The 19,757-nt window shown below is 42.4% G+C and overlaps 1 protein-coding gene across 1 annotated transcript; it reads right to left on the bottom strand.

Annotated features, from left to right (window-relative positions):
* Window positions 1-735: 735 nt before the first annotated feature.
* Window positions 736-19,241, bottom strand: LOC127633330 (paired box protein Pax-6-like). The gene is made up of 7 exons (XM_052112369.1): window positions 19,136-19,241; window positions 18,093-18,254; window positions 7,920-8,002; window positions 7,621-7,777; window positions 7,453-7,523; window positions 1,187-1,316; window positions 736-833 (listed from the first exon to the last, which is right to left on the bottom strand). Exons 1-7 carry the CDS (start codon window positions 19,239-19,241, stop codon window positions 736-738), a joined length of 807 nt encoding a protein of 268 aa, XP_051968329.1.
* Between the last annotated feature and the right edge of the window lie 516 nt (window positions 19,242-19,757).

Below are 19,757 nucleotides of genomic sequence, written 5' to 3'. Positions count from 1 at the left end.
GTTTTGAAACAACAATACTTAGGATCAACAGATGCTCCATGAGACATACTGTAAAATTGTTGGCAAGACATTTTGCATTCTGACTGCTGATTGTCATTACTTTTTGATTATATAAAACCAATAATTGATTGTCATTGCATTCCTGAGGTGGCAAAAAATGCATAAATGTTTCACAAGAAGTGATATATAGATCACAAATCTGTTTCTGAAAACAATCACAAAAAATGAATGATTATAATGCAGACATAACAGTGGAGTAAGCAGGAATTATTAATAAAGAAGTAGAAACCAGAACTGTGTTCTTGAATACCATAATAATAATAATAATAAGCTTCCTATTTTAATAGATGTGCTGCCAGGAACTTTTGTCAATGATTCTGAAGAGACACTTGCTTAGAAATAGGACAAGGATCATTTCACAATGCTTGGCTATCAGGTTTCATCATATACATTCCTGTCTGAAGCTGAATGCTGGGGTGACATGGATGCAAATATGGCACACTGTCATCAGATCTTAAATCTCTTCCAAAAATGTGGCTAAAATAACATTTGTCATAACTGTATGTTGAATTAAGTGATTTTTTTTTTTTTGTTGTCATAGGTCTTATCACAGTTTGTAAGGTCCAATCACCAGAGGAAATATTTCCTCAGAGTTTAGAACAACTTGTTCTGAAGTTTTTATTTTATTTTTGTAACCTACTGTTTTTGGAAATCTACCACTTTTCTCATGCTTATTCAGTGCAGTCTGGCCCAGTACTGGCCAAGGTTCTGCCCAATATTTTCTTCATTTGCTGGAACCTGGACAGGAACAGAAATCCCTGGAGAGATCAACCCTAAAACAAAAATGAGCACGCATTTTTATGCAATTTTAGATTACATTAATTTAACCGCATCGTATCGATGACGTTTATGCTGGCTCTCTGTGATTTTTGGAGCTTCAAAAGATAAATCTTAATTCACTTGCATTTTAAGGACCTACTGAGCTAAGATATTTTTCTAATTTTCTTCAAATGTGTTCTGGTGAAGATAGAAAGTCATACACACCTGGGATGTCATGAGGGTGAGTAAATGATGAGAGAACCTTAATTTGTTAATGCTTAGACTACAACATTATTGTAAAATGTTACATACAGTACTCAATCCTGCCTATAGCTCCAATAGAAAGAGGAAGAGATAATAGACTTACCTGTGCTGGTGTTAGCTGAAGAAGAAGGTGGCAGATGTGGTGAAGAGTAGGACATCTCAAATGAACTAGGTGCAGACGGGGATGGTGGCAGCACGCACGAGTAAGAGGAGCCAGACGGAGAAGGAGCAGACTGCAAAAGAATGATAATGAAGTTGAGTTTCTACAGAACTTATAAATAGTAAAAAAAAATAAAAATAAAAAGTAGTTAAAGAAGTTGATAATACTAAATAGTATATTTAAAATCGGATTACACTGTAATGAAGAAAGGCAGATTATTGTTGATGCCAGTTCCGTTCTCACCACCAGAGGGCACTATACATACATACATACATAGTGAAACTTTTGGCCCCCATAAATTATTTTGACACTTTCACCATTCTTAAAAACGAATTAATGCCAAAGCATAGCAAAGTGTCAAACTAAGTAGCTTTTGTTTTTAAGTAAGATGACACAAGCACACTGGCACACTTCAAAATGAAGACTGGTTGTCAATTGTTAGTGGACGATTCACATCTAATTGTGATGAACTACTCTCTGTGGTTACTCTCCTACACCTGTGTGAAGTTAAAAATAATAGCAAAAATGGTTCAGAAAAGTAGTTATTTTGAGGAACATTCCTGTATCTGTTGTCTTCAGATACCATGTTGCTTGATATTTTGTTATCTAATGCAGTGACTGTGATGGGTGTAATCTAATTAGAAAATAATTAATCTCATAATTTTAAATAAAAACAAGCAGTGTAGCACATTGCATTTTATATTCTTGTAATCAGATTAGATTAAATTAAGTTTAATTAAATTAATTTATTTTAAGTAAATGTAAAATGTAAGTACATTGCTTGGGTTACACATATTTCTCAAATACTATTTATTTAGAATGCATAAAACATCATATTTTTTAATATGTAATTTTTAAATTTTTTTATTTGCAATTTTTCGACAGCTGTAGAGTGTGCAATACCTTTATGAGAACATTCAAAACATTATTTTAAATTAATTGAGTGGATAAAAACATTTTAGAATGTATATTGAAAGTACAGGACCATCCGACTCGGCTATGTGATTCAGTTTGCCAGGCCCCCGCCCCCTTTCCGCTGCATCTGCTTTACCTCGGTGCACGGCGAAGACACCAACACCCTACGTGCGGAGATCGCGACCCTCTTACTCAAAGACGCGATGGAGCATATCCCTCCAGCTGAGATGAAGAAGGGTTTCTACAGTCCTTACTTCATCATACCCAAGAAAGGCGGTGGCTTACGACCGATATTGGACTTGCGAGTTTTCAACCAGGCCTTGCAAAAACTCCCATTTAAAATGCTCACACAAAGACACATTCTAAATTGCGTCCGGCGTCAAGATTGGTTCGCAGCGGTAGACCTGAAGGACGCATTCTTCCACGTCTCTACTTTCCTAGACACCGACCCTTCCTACGGTTCGAGTTCGACGGCCAGGCGTATCAGTACAAAGTCCTCCCCTTCGGCATGTCTCTGTCCCCTCACGTCTTCACGAAGGTCACAGAGGCAGCCCTTGCCCCATTAAGGGAAGTGAGCATCCGCATACTAAACTACCTCGACGACTGGCTCATCTTAGCCCACTGTCGAAAGTCACTGTGCGCCCACAGGGACCAGGTGCTTAGGCACCTCAGCCATCTAGGGAAAAGAGCAAGCTCGCCCCAGTTCAGAGCATCTCTTTTCTCGGCATGGAGTTAGACTCAGTCTCAATGACAGCACACCTCACCAACGAGCGTGTCAGTGCTGAAAGGCCTCACCTTATTCAAGCCAGGCACAGCGGTTTCTCTAAAACAATTCCAGAGCATAAAGCATCCTCCGCAGCGGTCGCGCCACTGATGTTGATGCAATTGAGACCGCATCATCACTGGCTTCAGACTTGAGTCCCGAGAAGGGCATGGCGCAGCGGCACGTACCATGTGTTTATCATGTCTGCCACAAGACTTTCAACCCCTGGACAGACCTCTGTTTACTGCGGACAGGATTCCCCCTGCAGCAGGTGTCCCGATGCGTTCTAGTCACCACAGATGCCTCCAAACAGGGTTGCAATGCGCCAGCTCCTGGACAGGGCCCCAACTGTGTTGGCACATCAACTGCCTAGAGTTGCTGGCTGTAATCCTTTCCCTGGTGAGGTTTCTCCCACTAATACGGGGACACGTTTTGATTGGCTCAAACAGCACCGTTTAGCGTACATAAATTGTCAAGGCGGTTTGTTACAAATCGCACGCCATCTCCACCTTTGGAGCCAACACATCCCGGGCAACCTCAACACGGCAGCGGACACGCTGTCATGGCAAGGTACACTCAGCGGAGAGTGGAGGCTCCACCCCAGGTGGTCAAGCTGATTTGGGAACTGTTCGGCAAAGCACAGGTAGACCTGTTTGCTTCCCAAAAGACCTCCTGCTGCCCGCTCTGGTACTCCCTAGTGGTAGTTCCCCTCGGGACAGATGCGCTGACACACAGCTGGCCCCGGGGTCTGCAAGTGCTGTGCAAGGTAAGGGAGGACGAGGAACAAGTCACTCTGGTGGCCCCCTACTGGCCCACACAGATTTGGTTCTCGGATCTCACGCTCTTCACGACAGCCCCTCCCTGGCGAATTCCCCTGAGGAAGGATCTTCTTTCTCAGGGATGAGGCACCCTCTGGCATCCACACAAAGAACTCTGGAACCTCCACGTCTGGCAGAAGTGGCCTACCACCTGGACATGATCAACCAAGCCAGAGCTCCCTCTACCAGGCGACTTTACACCCTAAAGTGGCGCTTGTTTGCCAATTGGTGTTCTTCCTGATCTGAAGACCTGCAGAGATGTGCAGTCGAGTCAGTGCTCTCGTTTCTGCAATAGAGGCTAGAGGGGAGGATGTCCCCCTCCACCTTGAAGGTTTATGTGGCCACCATATCGGCTCATCATGACGCAGTGGACGGTAAGTCCCTAGCGAAGCACAATCTGAATATCAGTTTCCTTAGAGGCACATGGAGAAGACCCTCCTTCGAGCCGTTAGAATCAATCAAGCACAAAGCCCTCTCCTTGAAGACGGCCCTCCTGATAGCTCTCGCTTGCATCAAGAGGGTCGGGGACCTGCAAGCGTTCTATGTCAGCGATACATGCCTGGAGTTCGGTCCTTCAGACACCCATGTCGTCCCAATACCGCGACCGGGCTACGTGCCCAAGGTTCCTACGACCCCCTTCGGGGACCAGGTAGTGAACCTGCAAGCACTGCCCCAGGAGAAGGTGCGTGCTTTGTGGACCTATGTGGACTGCACGCAGAGTTTTGAATGTTCTAAGCAGCTCTTTGTCTGCTTTGGCAGACAGCAGAAAGGGAACGCTGTCTCCAAACAGAGGCTTTCCCACTGGGTTGTTGACGCCATCGCTTTGGCCATCACACCCAGGCCATGCCCGCCACTTTGCGGGTTCGAGTACACTCAATGAAAAGTGTGGCATCCTCATGGGTACTGGCCAATGGCACCTCCCAAGCAGACATCTGCAGAGCAGTGGGCTGGGCAACACCCAATACCTTTACAAGATTTTACAATCTCAGGGTTGAGTCGATCTCATCCCATGTTCTCTCAGGTCCGAGCACGTAGAACTCGGGAATGCGGCACACCTGATGGGTGTACATAGCGCCTTTCCCCTCCACTGAGATTATCACGTGTGCTCTTTTCCCCAAGAGTCCACTAGAATCACGCTCCCTGGATGTTCTTCCTCCTTAGCCCTCTGGACCACAAATTTGTGGAGGAATTCCCCGACCAGACTCACTACGTTTACTAAAATTACTCTGTACTAGAATAGGTGATCCACAGGATCACACCTGTGGAGTGGTGGTGGCGTAGTGGGCTAAAGCACATAACTGTTAATCAGAAGGTCGCTGGTTCGATCCCCACAGCCATTGTGTCCTTGAGCAAGACGCTTCACTCCAGGTTGCTCCAGGGGGATTGTCCCTGTAATAAGTGCATAAAAGCATCTGCCAAATGCATAAAATGTAAAAAAAAATGTAACTGGATGGGCCATTGTGGATTAATCCCCCTGTGTGTATTTTCTGTGGTACGGTCCCCCTCCGGGCAGGTAGGATCTACCATTGTGCCATTTCCACATGTGGCCTGAAAACCCATGTGACGTATTTCGCCACTCTTTACCTCCCCCTAGCCTGGGCAGGGGGAGGTAACAGGGGGTCTTTTCCCCCTGAGAGAATAGGAGTTAGAAAAGAATGTCTTCTCTGATGTGTGTGATAGCGTTAAGATGGCCCCAGCTGCTTTAACTCTATGCGAGAAACATAGAGAGAGAAAATGCATGGCTGGTGCGGCTTGCTCCCATGCTTGGCACGTCGCTTTATTCCCCCCTTTGAGACCAGGAACCTAAAAATGTTATGATGACTTTATGGGGCATTGGTGTATGTGCAGTCTGACGCAGCCTGTTGCTTTGGCATGCAACTGCCTGCCCACACAGGCATCAGCAGCGCACTTACATAGTTCAGCACATGGCATGATAGAACAGGGACCCCTAGTGTCGCTTCACTTGACACAACGTCGAAGTGAGCAACAGATGGGGAACGTCTAGGTTACTGTTGTAACCTCCGTTCCCTGATGGAGGGAACAAGACGTTGTGTCCCCCTGGCCATGATGCCGAACCAAGACACTGGAATGGTCGAACCTTATTCTCGGCAAAACCTAAATGAACAGAGGCATGATTCCCTCCCTTTACACCCGTATGTCCGGGGGAGGGACATGCAAATTCTTTCTGCCAAATTCTCTTTGGCCTATTCTCAAGTTCAGAGGTAACAGAGGCCTTCAAGAATGTCCCCTAGTGTAGCTTCACTTGACACAACATCGAAGTGAGCGACAGACGGGGAACGTCTAGGTTACTATTGTAACCTCCATTCCCTGATGGCGGGAACAAGCCTTCAAGAAAGTCCCCTAGTAGTGCTTCACAAATCATCTCGTTCCCTTCATCAGGGAACAGAGGTTACAACAGTAACCTAGACATTTTAAGATTCTATGGGGAGAAACAATGAGGCACAACTTGAGGACAGTAAATTATATTGTGTATTTTCTTTTTGCTAGCCAGCTGATGTTATGTAATTTTACAGACACATCAATGATGAAAAGAAATTCAAATTATATTTGTCTTTTCTTTGATAGAGCACAAAAAAGAAAAGATGACTGAAACTGGCATATTGCTAGTGTAACGGGGTAATAAATATATTTTTTTTAAAGCAGATACCCCCTTTTTTTGTGTTTAAAAGGAACTCTATTAATAGAATTTAACATGTGAGTATATCGCCACGCCAGTAGGTGTCGATTGAGCGCTCCAATGAACAGAAAATAGACCCATTTCCCTGGATGTAGTCTCTGTATTAAACTGAAGCGATGATGATCCAGATATTGGTTGCATTCCCAATTTACAACTCCAAATCCACTTAAAAGACGATACACCTGTTCAAAAGTCTTACAATGCAATCCCTAAGCCCTTGTATAGGGAGGTCAAGGAATATGTTCAGAATCTGCTTGATCACGGTTGGATTAGAACTGCCAAGTCACCATATTCTTCTCCAGTGGTTTGTGTTAGGAAGAAAGACATGAGCCTTCGTCTATGTGTGGACTTCTGGGGACTAAACAGAAAGACTGTCCCGGACCGCCATTCACTTCCATGCATTCAGGATCTGCTGGATAGTCTGGGAGGCTACTCATGGTTTTCCATACTGGATCAGGGTAGTGCATACCACCAAGGTTTTGTTAAGGAGAGCTCTTGACACTTGACAGCTTTTAGCATGCCCTGGTGATTATATGAGTGGATCCGTCTTCTCTTTGGCCTGACAAATGCTCCAGCAGCATTCCAAAGGAGTATTGGGTGATCTGAGGGATGAATGTTGCTTCCCATACTTAGATGATGTGCTCTGTTTTTCAAAATCCTTTCCAGAGCATGTCAGGGACCTGAAGAGAGTGTTTTGCCGTTTACGTGAACATGGTGTAAAGTTGAAAAAATGGGACTGTGTACCATTATATTTGTGGCCTCAACACCCAAGACCCCCCACCCCCAAAATGGTTTGGTCCCCCCCAGTGTTCAAGATATGGTTACAGCCTTGGCAATTAGTACTATGATTACTTTTGATTAAATAATCAAAATACAAGTAATGAGATAACAACTTTAGAGAAGTAATTATTAGTTTGTAGTGTATTACATTTTTGCATAACTTATCTATCCAAATTGGATACAGTGATGTGCTAAATAGAAATATTTATCATAAAATGAGCACTGGAGACCTTACCTGGACTCCAGAGTAGACCGAGAGAGAATTATAAGTGGGCAGAGCTGTCTCGATTTGACTGAGCATGAAAGCTAAACAAAGAGAAACAAAAAATAGAGACAAAGACATGATTATATTCTGAAGTTTCTAGTATGCAAATGTGCCACTTATGTAAACCTCCAAGAACACCTGCATTGTTGCCATGCTGATGATGATAAACGGTTGGGTTAAAGGATGTGGTCAGAGCAGCATGTGTTTGAGTAAAGGAAGTCCTGTCCCCTGAACGCTTCTGGTTTCGCAGCTTCTCCTCTCGTCTCCATTTGGCTCTTCGATTGGAAAACCACACCTGTCAATCAAGGCCCAGAGAATGATTGGGGCAGATGGAATCAATGAGCTATAATACTGATTTCACTGTGGTCCTGATGTATACACTTTATTCAAGAAAGGGAATAGGGCTTTTTTCAATAATAAAAAGGAAGATTACATACTTGTATCCGTGCCTCAGGAAGGTCGATTTTGTTTGCAAGTCGTTCTCTGACAAAAACATCTGGATAATGTGTTCTCTCAAACTCTGTTAGATTAAATGTATTGACAGAAACATAAAAAAAGTTTTGTAGATAATGTTGAAAAGATTAAATAGTTTACCTTAAATATTCACTGTTTTGTGCAGCTTCAAGTTTTGTACATATTGACATGTTGAACATCTATGAATAGATCTTATTCACAGTTGCGCCATCTTTGATTTTTTTAAGTAATATTTCGGGTTCAATACAAGTTGAGCTCAATCGACAGCATTTGTGGCATAATACTAATTACCACAAAAATGAATTGTGACGTGCCCCTCCTTTTCTTTCAAAAAGGCAAAAATCAAGGTTACAGTGAGGCACTTCCAAGGGAAGTGAATGGGGACCAATTTTTGGATGTTAAAATACTTTTTCAAAAGTATAGCCACAAGACATAAACAATTTGCATCTAAACAAGATTTTTGTGTGATAAAATCACTTACTAAACTTTTCTGTGAAAAGTTATGTCCAACTTTACAACTTTGTTGCCATGATGATGTCAACAAACAATAAAACCCTACAACAGCTCTAAAAACAATGATTTAAACAACTTTACAGGTCAAATAATACATGAGATTTAACAGAAGAATTAATGTGTACTTTTATAGTCAAGTCCAGTCAAATTTATTTGTAGAGCACTTTTCACAACAGGCGTTGTTTCAAAGCAGCTGTACATGAAAATTGTATGTCAATATTAGAACTATTAGTCGTTAAAATTAGTAAACTTAGTAAGTTTTGTGGGTCAGTAATTAAACATAATAATTTTGTATGAACAATAAGTTTTAGTGTTAAAATCCTTGAAGTCATCCCGAATTCACTGAGGAAATACACTTAGATGCTATGTCCTTTGATTTTGGCCAATGAAGGCTTTTGTTAGTGGTTAATTTATTTTCCATGTAGTTTAAGAGAGTGTTGTCCCTCCTTTGACCAAGTTGACATAAGTATCATTCAGTGAGGAGCATCACAGCTTATGGAAGCTAATGGCAGGTAATTTGTGTAAACTCTATCCTGAGCCCATGTTTTAGACAGTGGCTCTTGAAGAATCCCATGTATTTGAGTTTCAGTTCATCCTCTCAGATGTCTGTCTTAGTAGACTGAAGTGGAGTCTGGCTGACACATGCTGCAGATGGTCATCATCACTCAGCCACACAGTGGGAATCGAACATCAGGGAGGACAGGACATGGATATGGCAGGCTCTGGTAACCTCGGGATATATTCACGCAAAGAAATATAATAAAATTAGCATAGATGCCATTCACTTTAAAGCAGGGTTAAAGAATAAGAGAAGTGTTTTCGGTTTTGGCAGACCTGACTAAAGCAGCATAACCATGAATTGAGGGATACGTTTGGTGTATACCTGGCTGAATAGACAATTCTTTAATCTAGACCTAAACTTAGAGAGTGTGTCTGAGTTCCGAACACTGCTATTCCATAGTTTAGGAGCCAAATATGAAAATGATCTCCCTCCTTTTGTGGATTTTGATATTCTCGGTATTGTTAACAGGCTGGAGTAAAATGGGGCTGATATGATCATAATTCTTGGTTCTAGTTAGCACTCTCTCTGTTGCATTTTGAAAAAACTTGAAAAATAAAATAAAGTTTATTTATTAAACCTGCAGGACATCCAACAAGTAATGCATTATAATAATCTAGTCTTGAGGTCATGAACGCATGATTTAAATTTCTGGCATCAGAAAAAGATAGCATGTGTTTTAACTTGGCAATATTTCTGAGGTGGATGAATACAGTTCTACAAATATTATTTTGTTTTTCAAAGGTTAGATTGCAATCAAATATAACACCTACATTTTTGGCAAAGAAGTTGACATTACAGTAAATCCATCAAGAGTCATATTATATTTTAGCATACTGTTTTTTTCAGGTTTTTGTTCCAATAATTAATATTTCTGTTTTATCTGAATTGAGTAGAAATTCTAGAAATCCACACTTTGATATCATTAATACACTGTCAAATTTCATTGGGTTAGAAAAAATAGATAGTTGTGTATCATCTGAATAACACTAAAAACTAATTCCATGGTTCCTGATAATGTCTCCCAGGGAGAGCATACATAGGGAGAAAAGGAAGGCCCTAAAACTGATCCCTGTGGCACTCCATACTTAACTTTATTTTGATCTGACAGTTCCTCATTTACACAGACAAAGTGGTAGAGAGATAGAAGCTTAACCAAACTAATGCCTGTCCACAAATGCCAACATAATTCTCAAGTCTTTCCAAGAGAATTTCATGATCTATGCTTTTGAAGGCAGAGAGAAATGCATCTGCGAACAGTTGATAAGAGCAAGTAATTTGTAATTCTGATAAGTGCAGTCTCTGTTATATGATGGGGCCTAAAACCTGACTGAAATTCTTCATAGACATTCAATTTCTCTGTAAAAATGAACATAGTAGGGAGGACAATACCTATTCTAGTATTTTCAACATAAATGGGAGATTTGAAATCAGTCTATAACTAGCCAGTTCTCCTGGATCAAGCTGTGGTTTCTTGATAAGCGGTTTGATAATTGACACTTTAAAGTTTCTTGGGACATGCCCTAAGGTTAACGAGGAGTTAATAATATTAAGAATAGATTCTGAGATTACACCTCTTTTAGGAGTTTAGTCGGTATTAGGTCTAACATAATGTTGTTGATTTTGATGTTTTATTCATTTTTGTTAGCTCTGGGGTGCTGTGACAGACAGTTGCATAATTCCAATTTTGTTTCTGATGAAGAAATTTATAATGTCATTACTACTATGCTATGAAGCAATCTAGTGTTAAATAGTACTACCTTTATATAATGTTTATCTTTCAAGTTTGACATCAATAAAAAAAATTCTAAATGACTTACTAAGGGTTTTTGTTTGGTAGTTCAGGGAACAGATACAGTCTCTATGTGATATATAGGTGATCCATTATCTATGTGTTGTAGTTTATGTTACCTGTGTGATTTCTCAAGGCAGCCAGCAGACATTCGGAGTAGCCAGTTTGTCTGGTTCCTGAACTGGGCCCCAGTTAGACAAATACTATAACTATTAAGACTATGAGCCACAGTACTAGAGAGGGGAATGGCACTGTAAAGAAATGAATGGAAAGGAGGAGGCGAGAATCGGCTTGACAATATAATTAATATTTTAATTATAAACGTAATCAAAAAGACAAACACACACACACAGGTGTCGGGCAGCTGTCAGTAAATCGCTCTCTCTCTTGCACTGCAGGTTCCCGTCAGCCTTTATTCCACTCTGAGGCTTGATTAGCCTGATTAGGGGCCGGGTGTGCGGAATCACGACCCGGCCCTGCCCTCCTCCCTCCTACAGGCACCTTTCCTGGAGGGATGAAGTCTGTCTCTTTAACAGATCAGGTCTTCCCCAAAAACTCTTCCAATTGTCTATGAATCCTATGCTATTCTCTGGACACCACTCAGACATCCAGTCATTCAGTGATACTAATCTAATATAAACCTTGTCACCACGATAAGCAGAGAGGGGGCCAGAGCATATTACAGTGTCTGACATCCTTTTGCAAGTTCACACACCTCTTTAACATAATCTGTAGTGATCTCCGACTGGAGAAGTTGTTAGTGCCATCATGAAGAGAAATCTTAGAAAATATACATTTAGCATTAGCCTGCACTTGTAAATTTGATCAGAGGTCAGACACTCTGGGACCAGAAATGCATTTAACAATAGTGGCTATAGTCTCTATTTCCACATTCCTTATAATAGTTTCACCAATAACAAGGGTGCTTTCAACGTGATTCTCAGTGGTTGCATCACTGAGTGTGGAGAATCGATTGGAAATCATAACAGGAACGGGGGAGTGGCGTTGCTTTGACCTACGAGTATGGCACCAGGACGTCACTAAATTGCCCTGAAGCAGGTGCTCTACAGCCGGAACCAAAGTGTGTGTGTTGCTCGCTGTACTACCCGCATCCCAAACAGTATCTACTGGCTTCTCTTTCTCATTGAACTCCACTAGCGTTCGGATGCGTGTCTCTAACACATTAACCTTCTCCATCAGCCTGAAGAATTCCTTACATTTATCAAATGTGAATCTCTCACTGCTAATGGAAGAAGTAAACATTTGGCATGCAATGCATGAAGCGATAATATGAATGGATGCCATGACTTACTGCATATGTTTGTTGTTGTTGTGGTGGTCGTATTTGATCAGTGGGGGTTTGAGATCAATGCAATGATCCATGTAAATATGCGTGTGGTAAAGCACACAGTTTAATCGCAATAAAAGTGGAAAGGCAGGTGTGCACAGTAAAATGCATGTAGTACATGCATGTGCATGTGTTAAAAATTATAAAAGCAGAAAAAATGTTGAAAACAGAGAAATAACTGTGCTAAGCAGGCTAGGGAGCGCTAACAGGAATAGGAAAACAGCATCAAACAGTCAAAAGTGTTTTTATAAAATTATAAGCTTCACATTTCTGCCTTTAATTATAAGCTTCACTTTTCTGCCTTTAAACCCTCCAAAATTTGGCCCCATTCACTTCCATTGTTCCTCACTGTAACCTCTAGTTTTGCTTTTTTTAAGGAAAAAGAGGCACAAGTGAAAATGTATAAGTGATGTATGTTTGTGGTAATGAACATTATCCCACAAATGCTGTTGATTGATTTTAACTTGTCTTGAACCTGGAATATTCCTTTAATGGAAATGAAAACTATGCTGTGAGGGATAGACTTACAGACTCTTCAATGGCACTATATAAAGCTCCTAGATCCCATTTGATTTTCCACAACTCATGTTGTTTGTCTACTGAATGTTCTTAGAAAGATGTTTTTCAAGTTTTGTCTGAGGAATGATCAAAAAACAATTTAAAACTGCATTAAAGTTCATTAAAGAGAATGTAGATCTATCCATCGTAGCGTTTTTGTCATTCCTGTGAAAAAAATCAAAGATGGTGCCACTGTGAATAAAGTGTATGGTTTTATTTGTACTCTTGTAGCTTCATTTCCGTCACACAGACAGAATAGATATAAGTGACTAGGGGTGGGTGTTTGTGTGTGCACGCACAATTATTTGTATCCAGATTATTTTATTCTATTATTCCTATTAATTTGTTTAAAAATTATTTTAATACACTTCTTCTACGACTCAATATCTGAATTAAAATTGAGATATCTTTGTAGAGCATAAAGTAAAATATATCAAGATGATGTCGATGTCTGTAGATTGTAACAAAAAAAGAAAGAAAAAAGATAAAGAAATAAAAAGTAGAAAATTCCCATTTAGATGCTTAAAAACTTTCAAAATAATTGAACAATAAATAACCTTTTTGGAGAACAACAATTAAGATGTTGACATGTGTATGAGGAAAATATTTTATTACTTTTTACTGGATAATTTTAACACCACATTAAGAGTCATTCAATGATATATATATATATATATATATATATATATATATATACAGTATATATATATATATATATATATATATATATATATATATATATATATATATATATATATATATATATATATAATCTAGCCTATCGTCTAATCTCTGTTCCCTGATGAAGGGAACGAGACCTTGTGTCGAATGAAGTGACACGAGGGAGACTTTCTTGAAGGCCTCGGTTACCTCTGAACTTGAAAAAAGGTCAATGAGAATTTGGCAGACTGAGTTTGCATGTCCCTCCCCCGGACTTACGGGTATAAAAGGAGGGAATTGTGCATCTGTTCATTCAGGTTTTGCACTGAGGAGCTGAGAAAAAGGTTCGGGACCATACCACGGAAAATACACACAGGGGGATTAATCCACAAAGGCCCATCCTGTGGAGCACCTATTCCAGTACAGAGTAATTTTAGTACCTTTAGTAGGTCTTGTTGGGGAATTTCTCTGCTGAATTCGCAGACCAGAGTGCTAGGGAGGAAGAACATCCAGGGAGCATGAGTTTAGTGGACTCTCCTGGGCGAAAAGAGCGCACGTGATCACCTCAGTGGAGGGGAAAGGCGCTATGTGCAAGTGGAAAACCCGGTCAGACATTCCGCATTCCCGAGTTCTACGTGCCCGGACCTGAGAGAACATGGGACGAGACCGACTCAACCCTGAGATTGTACAATCTCGTAAAGGTATTGGATGTTGCCCAGCCCGCTGCACTGCAAATGTCTGCTAGGAAGGTGCCATTGGCCAGTGCCCACAAGGATGCCACACTTCTCGTCAAGTATGCTCGAACCCGCAAGGGGGTGGGCATGGCATGGGTGTGATAGGCCAAAGCGATGGCATCAATGACCCAGTGGGAAAGCCTCTGTTTGGAGACAGCATTCCCTTTCCGCTGTCCACCAAAGCAAACAAAGAGCTGCTCAGAACATCTAAAGCTCTGTGTGCGGTCCACATAGGTACGCAAAGCATGCACTGGATACAGCAACGAACGGGTTGTAGGAACCTTGGGCACGTAGCCCGGTCGTGGTCTTAGGATGACATGGGGGCCTGCCGGACCGAACTACAGGCAAGTGTCGCTGACAGAGAATGCTTGCAAATCCCCAACACTCTTGATGTAAGCAAGTGCGATCAGGAGGGCCGTCTTCAAGGAGAGGGCTTTGAGCTCGATTGATTCTAGTGGCTCAAAGGGGGGGTCTCTGAAGCCTGAAAGGACCATCGAGAGATCCCATGAGGGGAACAGGCATGGCATGGTAGGGTTCAGCCTCCGGGAGCCTCTAAGGAACCTGATAATCAGATCATGCTTCCCTAGGGACTTACTGTCCACTGCGTCGTGGTGAGCTGATATGCTGCTACATAAACCTTCAAGGTGGAGGTGGACAGCCTCCCCTCAGGCCTCTCCTGCAGAAATTAGAGCACTGACCCAACTGCATCTCTGCGGGTCTTCGGATCAGGAATAACACCAATTTTCGAACAAGTGCCACTTCAGGGCATACAGGGAGCTTGGGCTTGGTTGATCGTGTCTACGATAGCAGGTAGTAGGCCATTTAGATCTTCCGCACCCCATCCAGTGGCCAGACATGGATGTTCCAGAGGTCTGGGTGCGGATGCCAGAGGGTGCTACATCTGAGAACCAAGTCTGTGTGGGCCAATAGGGGGCCACTAGGGTGACTTGTTCCTCATCCTCCCTGATTTGCACAGCACCCGCACAAGTAAGCTCACTGGGGGAAATGCTACTTGCGCAGTCCCCGGGGCCAGCTGTTTCCCAGTGCATCTAGGGAGTACCAGAGCGGGCAGTGGGTGGTCTCTTGGAAAGCAAACAGGTCTACAGGCTTTGCCGAACCGCTCCCAAATCAGCTGGACCACCTGGGGTGGAACCTCCACTCTCCGCTGAGCATGCCCTATCGCGACAGCGCATCCGCTGCTATGTTGAGGTTGCCGGGATATGAGTGACGCACAATGACCAGAGTCACTGCTGGCACCCCAACCCTGTTTTGAGGCATTTGTGGTAAACAGAATGGTTACAACAGAACCTGCTGTATGGGGACTCCTGCGTGCAGAAAACAGAGGTCTGTCCCCTGTGGGTGCACAGGAGTGGGCTAGGATAAGCCAGTCATCGAGGTAATTGAGTCCACTTCTCTAAGCAGGGAAAGGGCTGCCTCCGCGACCTTCATGAAGACGCGAGGGAACAGGGACATGCCGAAGGGGAGGACCTTGTACTGATACGCTTGGCTGTCGAATGCAAAATGTAGGAAGGGTCCGTGTCGAGGCAAGACAGAGACGTGTAAGTATGCGTCCTTCAAATCTACCGCTGCTAACCAATTTTGACGCTGGACACATGTTTGAATGTGTCTTTGGGTGAGCATTTTGAATGGGAGTTTGTGAGAGTCCCGGTTGAAAACTTGCAAGTCCATGATCAAGACGTTGCCTTTCTTTGGTATGATGAAGTAAGGGCTGTAGAAACCCTTCTTCATCTCGGCTGGGAGAAACGCTTGGGAGCCTTCCGGGTCCTCGAGGACGTCCGAGAGATGGGGGGCGTGCACTTTCTGCGGGGCGCTCGCCTCTGGGGGTGAGAGCTGGGCCCAGGCATTTGGAAGCCGCAGGGAGACACCCTCGGCAAGCAGACGCAGCACGGCCCATGCTGGAACGGTGGCGGGGCATGATGTGTGAAATTGCCTCCATCTGATTCTTCACTGTTGAGAACTGCTGAGTGAAGTTGTCAACGGTGTGGCCGAATAGGCCGAGCTGGGCGATGGGGGTATTGGGAAAGTGGGCTTTTTCTACCTCTCACATCTCGACCAGGTTCTGCCATAGGTGACGTTCCTGGACCACGAGGGTGGCCATCACCTGCCCAAGTGTCCGTGCTGTGACCTTCATGGCCAGGAGGGCGAGGTCGGTCTTGGAGCGCAGTTCCGAGCAATACGTTGGGGACAGGACTACCCAAGTGCAGATCTTTGAGTGCCTTGTCCTGGTCAACCTGCAGGAGGGCCATGTTATGCAGGGCGGAGGCGGCCTGTCCGGTGGCGCTGTAGGCTCTGGTTGTCAATGACGACATCATCCTACAGGCCTTGGAGGGGAGCACCAGGCTTTTTCTGGACACAGATGGATCGCAACCACTCTGTCCACCTGGAGAACCTCCGAGTACCCGTGGGCCACTCCGCCGTCAAGGGTAGTGAGAGCGGATGAGCGAGGAGGTCGGTTGCAGGCAGTGAAAGGTGCCCTCCATGACCTTGTCATCTCATCATGCTCCTCTAGGAAGAAAGGGACCCACAGCGTGGCTGTGAGCAGCACCTGGACCCGAGGAACCAATCGTCTAGCCACAAGAGCTGCGGGGAGGATGGAGGGTTCCAGTCCAACCCCACCCTCACGGTGGCCCGGGCAAGCATGTCGGACATTTGGGCGTCAGCCTCAGACTGGGCCGTGCCGACCCGAAGGTGGCAGACCAGTCGAGTCTTCTGCATCAGACGCTCTCCGATGCAGTGGTGAATTCATCATCCAGCTCAGGGGACTCGAGGGAGTAAACACACTGGCCGCGATGCGAGCCGCTCTCATCTCGAACTCGGACGGAATTCAATGAGCTTGCTGGTGGGCGGGTGGTTCGTGGGGATCTACCCAGCGAAACCGAACCCGCTGCCATCCCCAAATCGCCTCCATCGCCAGCCGGGTCGTCCTCAATCCTGTGGGAAGAAGGAGCGACTCGAGGGTTGGCTGGAGTGGCGTTCCTCTTTAAGATGGAAAAAGCCTCTTTTGGGGATAATACTCTCTTTTAGAAGAAACTCACCTCTGTAGAGCGTCTCCTTCTCTGCTACTGCCGTGCAGAGAAGGAGAAAGCCACTGATATGCACCATAGATCCAACAGCAGACGCTCTACAGAGGTAAGTGGAACAGAAGTGATCTCAGCTCTCTGATCACACAACCGCTCGGCTCCGAAGAAGAAATCTGAATGAACAGATGCATGATTCCCTCCTTTTATACCCGTATGTCTGGGGGAGGGACATGCAAATTCTGTCTGGCAAATTCTCATTGGCCTTTTATCATGTTCAGAGGTAACAGAGGCCTTCAAGAAAGTCACCTATTGTCACTTCATTCGACACAATGTCCAGTGAGTGACAGACAGGGATATATACATATATATATATATATTTTTTTTTTTTTTTTTACTTTATTTTCAATTCCTACAGCCAATGATTTGAAAGCATGTCTTCAATTTCTAAATAAACAATTAGATTTTTTTTTGTTTTCATTGTTTTGAAAAATCTTTTTTACCTTGAAAATGTGTTTGAAAACTTTGATTATTAAAAGATGATTAAGGATCCTTATGAATGTGAGGAAAATATTACTTTTTTATTGTATGTTATAACACTTAAATAACATTACATTTTTAGTCATTAAATAATAAAAAATTGTCTGGTTTCATAAATGTTGGTTGGTTTTCATAAATGCTAGTTTAAAAATGTATTAAACAAATATTACATTTCTAAGAAATTGGCTTGTTTAAAAGTATATTTTTCCTTTTCTTTGGACAACCCCTTATTTATCATTGACCAGGAAACCAGAGCAACAATTCAACACTAATCTACTTCTTATCTCGTAAATAAATATGATGCATTATATATTGTATATGTTTGCCTAGACATTATTTGTCTATTCATTCATTCATTCATGTGCTTCACAATCACAGCACTCTGAGTTCTCACCTTTCTCCAGGGCTTCGATCTGTTCTGTTGTGAAGCTGGTTCTGTTGCGCTGAAGTTTTCTCTTCAGCTGCAGCCTCAGTTGAGACTCCTCCCCCTCATCTCTCACTACTTTTCCTCGTCCCGCCATCCCTACATCCATGTCCACCAGGCATTCATCTGACACTGAATAAATAACAATTACTGAGGAGCATAAACTATAGTTTACGAAGTAATGGAAAAATGTGAATGGTTTAACATTGCGCTTCTCAACTTATGGGTTGTGAACCAAAAATGGGTCCCAGGAATGTTTTGAGTCGTGGAGAGCAAAAAAAAAAACAATGGTAAATTCCAATAATAAAATGCAAATAAACATATAATTGTGCAGATTTAGGATAGCAAAATAAATATGCTTATTAACTGTTTAAATGCGGCAGAAAACACTTTCCACACACTTTTGTTGTTGACATCAAAGGCTGTGTGCGAAATCACACTTTATGGTATTTTTCAGCACATTATTTTGTCATTTGACTTGATAGAAGTTAAAATATAACCATATTAGACAGCTGCCAACATGAACAGGTTGGGTGACATTCCCTCATCCTCGAAAACCATTTAATATCTTTCATAATTACACCTTTGTTTTGATATATAGGAAATGTTGAAAGGAATATAACCACAGAAACTATTTAGCAGAGACGGGCCACTTCTATTAAAATTAATGGGAGAAAGCATCACCTTTTCGATACAGACATCACCTGTCAATCAACTCAAGAATACACATGCGCATTAGCTATACAATCCGGGAAAATGTATGATATCAGTGATGTCAGATTTTACGGCTGATTAGAAATATATTCTTTGATCGTGATTTTGACCAACCATTTTGGAGATTTCTGTCTTTCCCCATTCAAGTATATAGGAGCTGCACTTATATGTCACTTGTTTACATAGACAAATAGCTGCCCGGAAGTGTTCTAAAGATGGCTGCCGGGTGGACTGACTTGCTAAAAACACCATCATTTGATAATGATCTTTGCTATAATTAGAGGATTCAGAAATCTCACCAGTGCTGTGCTGGGTGTGTACTGTGTTCTGTTGGTGGTACCAGTCATTGGGTCCACTCCAGTTTGAACTGCTTTGGAGATTCAGCATGATTAACCTTTCAAACATCCTAAATTTCATCACTCTGGATAAAAAGAAAGACAAGAATGTCACTCAAAAAATAAATTAATTAATTAATTAAAAATCCACATGTTTAAAAAAAATTTTTTTAAGTTAAATCTGAAATACTTCAAGTAGAGGGAACCTAACTGAATCAATTGAACCCAACAAAATGTAACATATCAATTTAACTCAAAATAAATTAATCCAGTGGCATGCAAGCTAGTGACAAAAATTTTCATTATGCTAAATGCATGCTTTTGGGAAGTACTACTGATTGCAACTTGATCACTAAGCTATGGTTAGATGACATAGCAATATCGCGATGAATAATGCAGTATGATGAATGCAAAACATTTATTGGTCCTCAACTTAGCCTCAAGCTCCACTCTTCACCCTGATTGTAACCCCAAAAATGTACAACATAAATTCTTTTGAATCTTAACATAAAACAAATAACACTAAAAAGTCTCCCCTTTTGTAATCTTCTTGCACAAAGACACATAAAACAACACTTAAAGGGTT

The sequence above is a fragment of the Xyrauchen texanus genome, chromosome 40, assembly GCF_025860055.1.
Source record: "Xyrauchen texanus isolate HMW12.3.18 chromosome 40, RBS_HiC_50CHRs, whole genome shotgun sequence".
In the NCBI taxonomy this organism is placed as follows: Eukaryota; Metazoa; Chordata; class Actinopteri; order Cypriniformes; family Catostomidae; genus Xyrauchen; species Xyrauchen texanus.
Note: the sequence above shows the minus strand (reverse complement) of the source record. Positions and strands in the feature narration are given on the sequence as shown.

What these genes read in the sequence shown, in the direction of transcription:
- LOC127633330 (XM_052112369.1), bottom strand. Translation starts at nt 19,241, where the DNA reads ATGTTTGAAAGGTTAATCATGCTGAATCTCCAAAGCAGTTCAAACTGG. An exon ending in GATCGAAGCCCTGGAGAAAG is followed by an intron (nt 8,003 to 18,092) that starts GTGAGAACTCAG and finishes TTAATCTAACAG; the next exon opens with AGTTTGAGAGAACACATTAT. An exon ending in TTCCTGAGGCACGGATACAA is followed by an intron (nt 7,778 to 7,919) that starts GTATGTAATCTT and finishes CTTGATTGACAG; the next exon opens with GTGTGGTTTTCCAATCGAAG.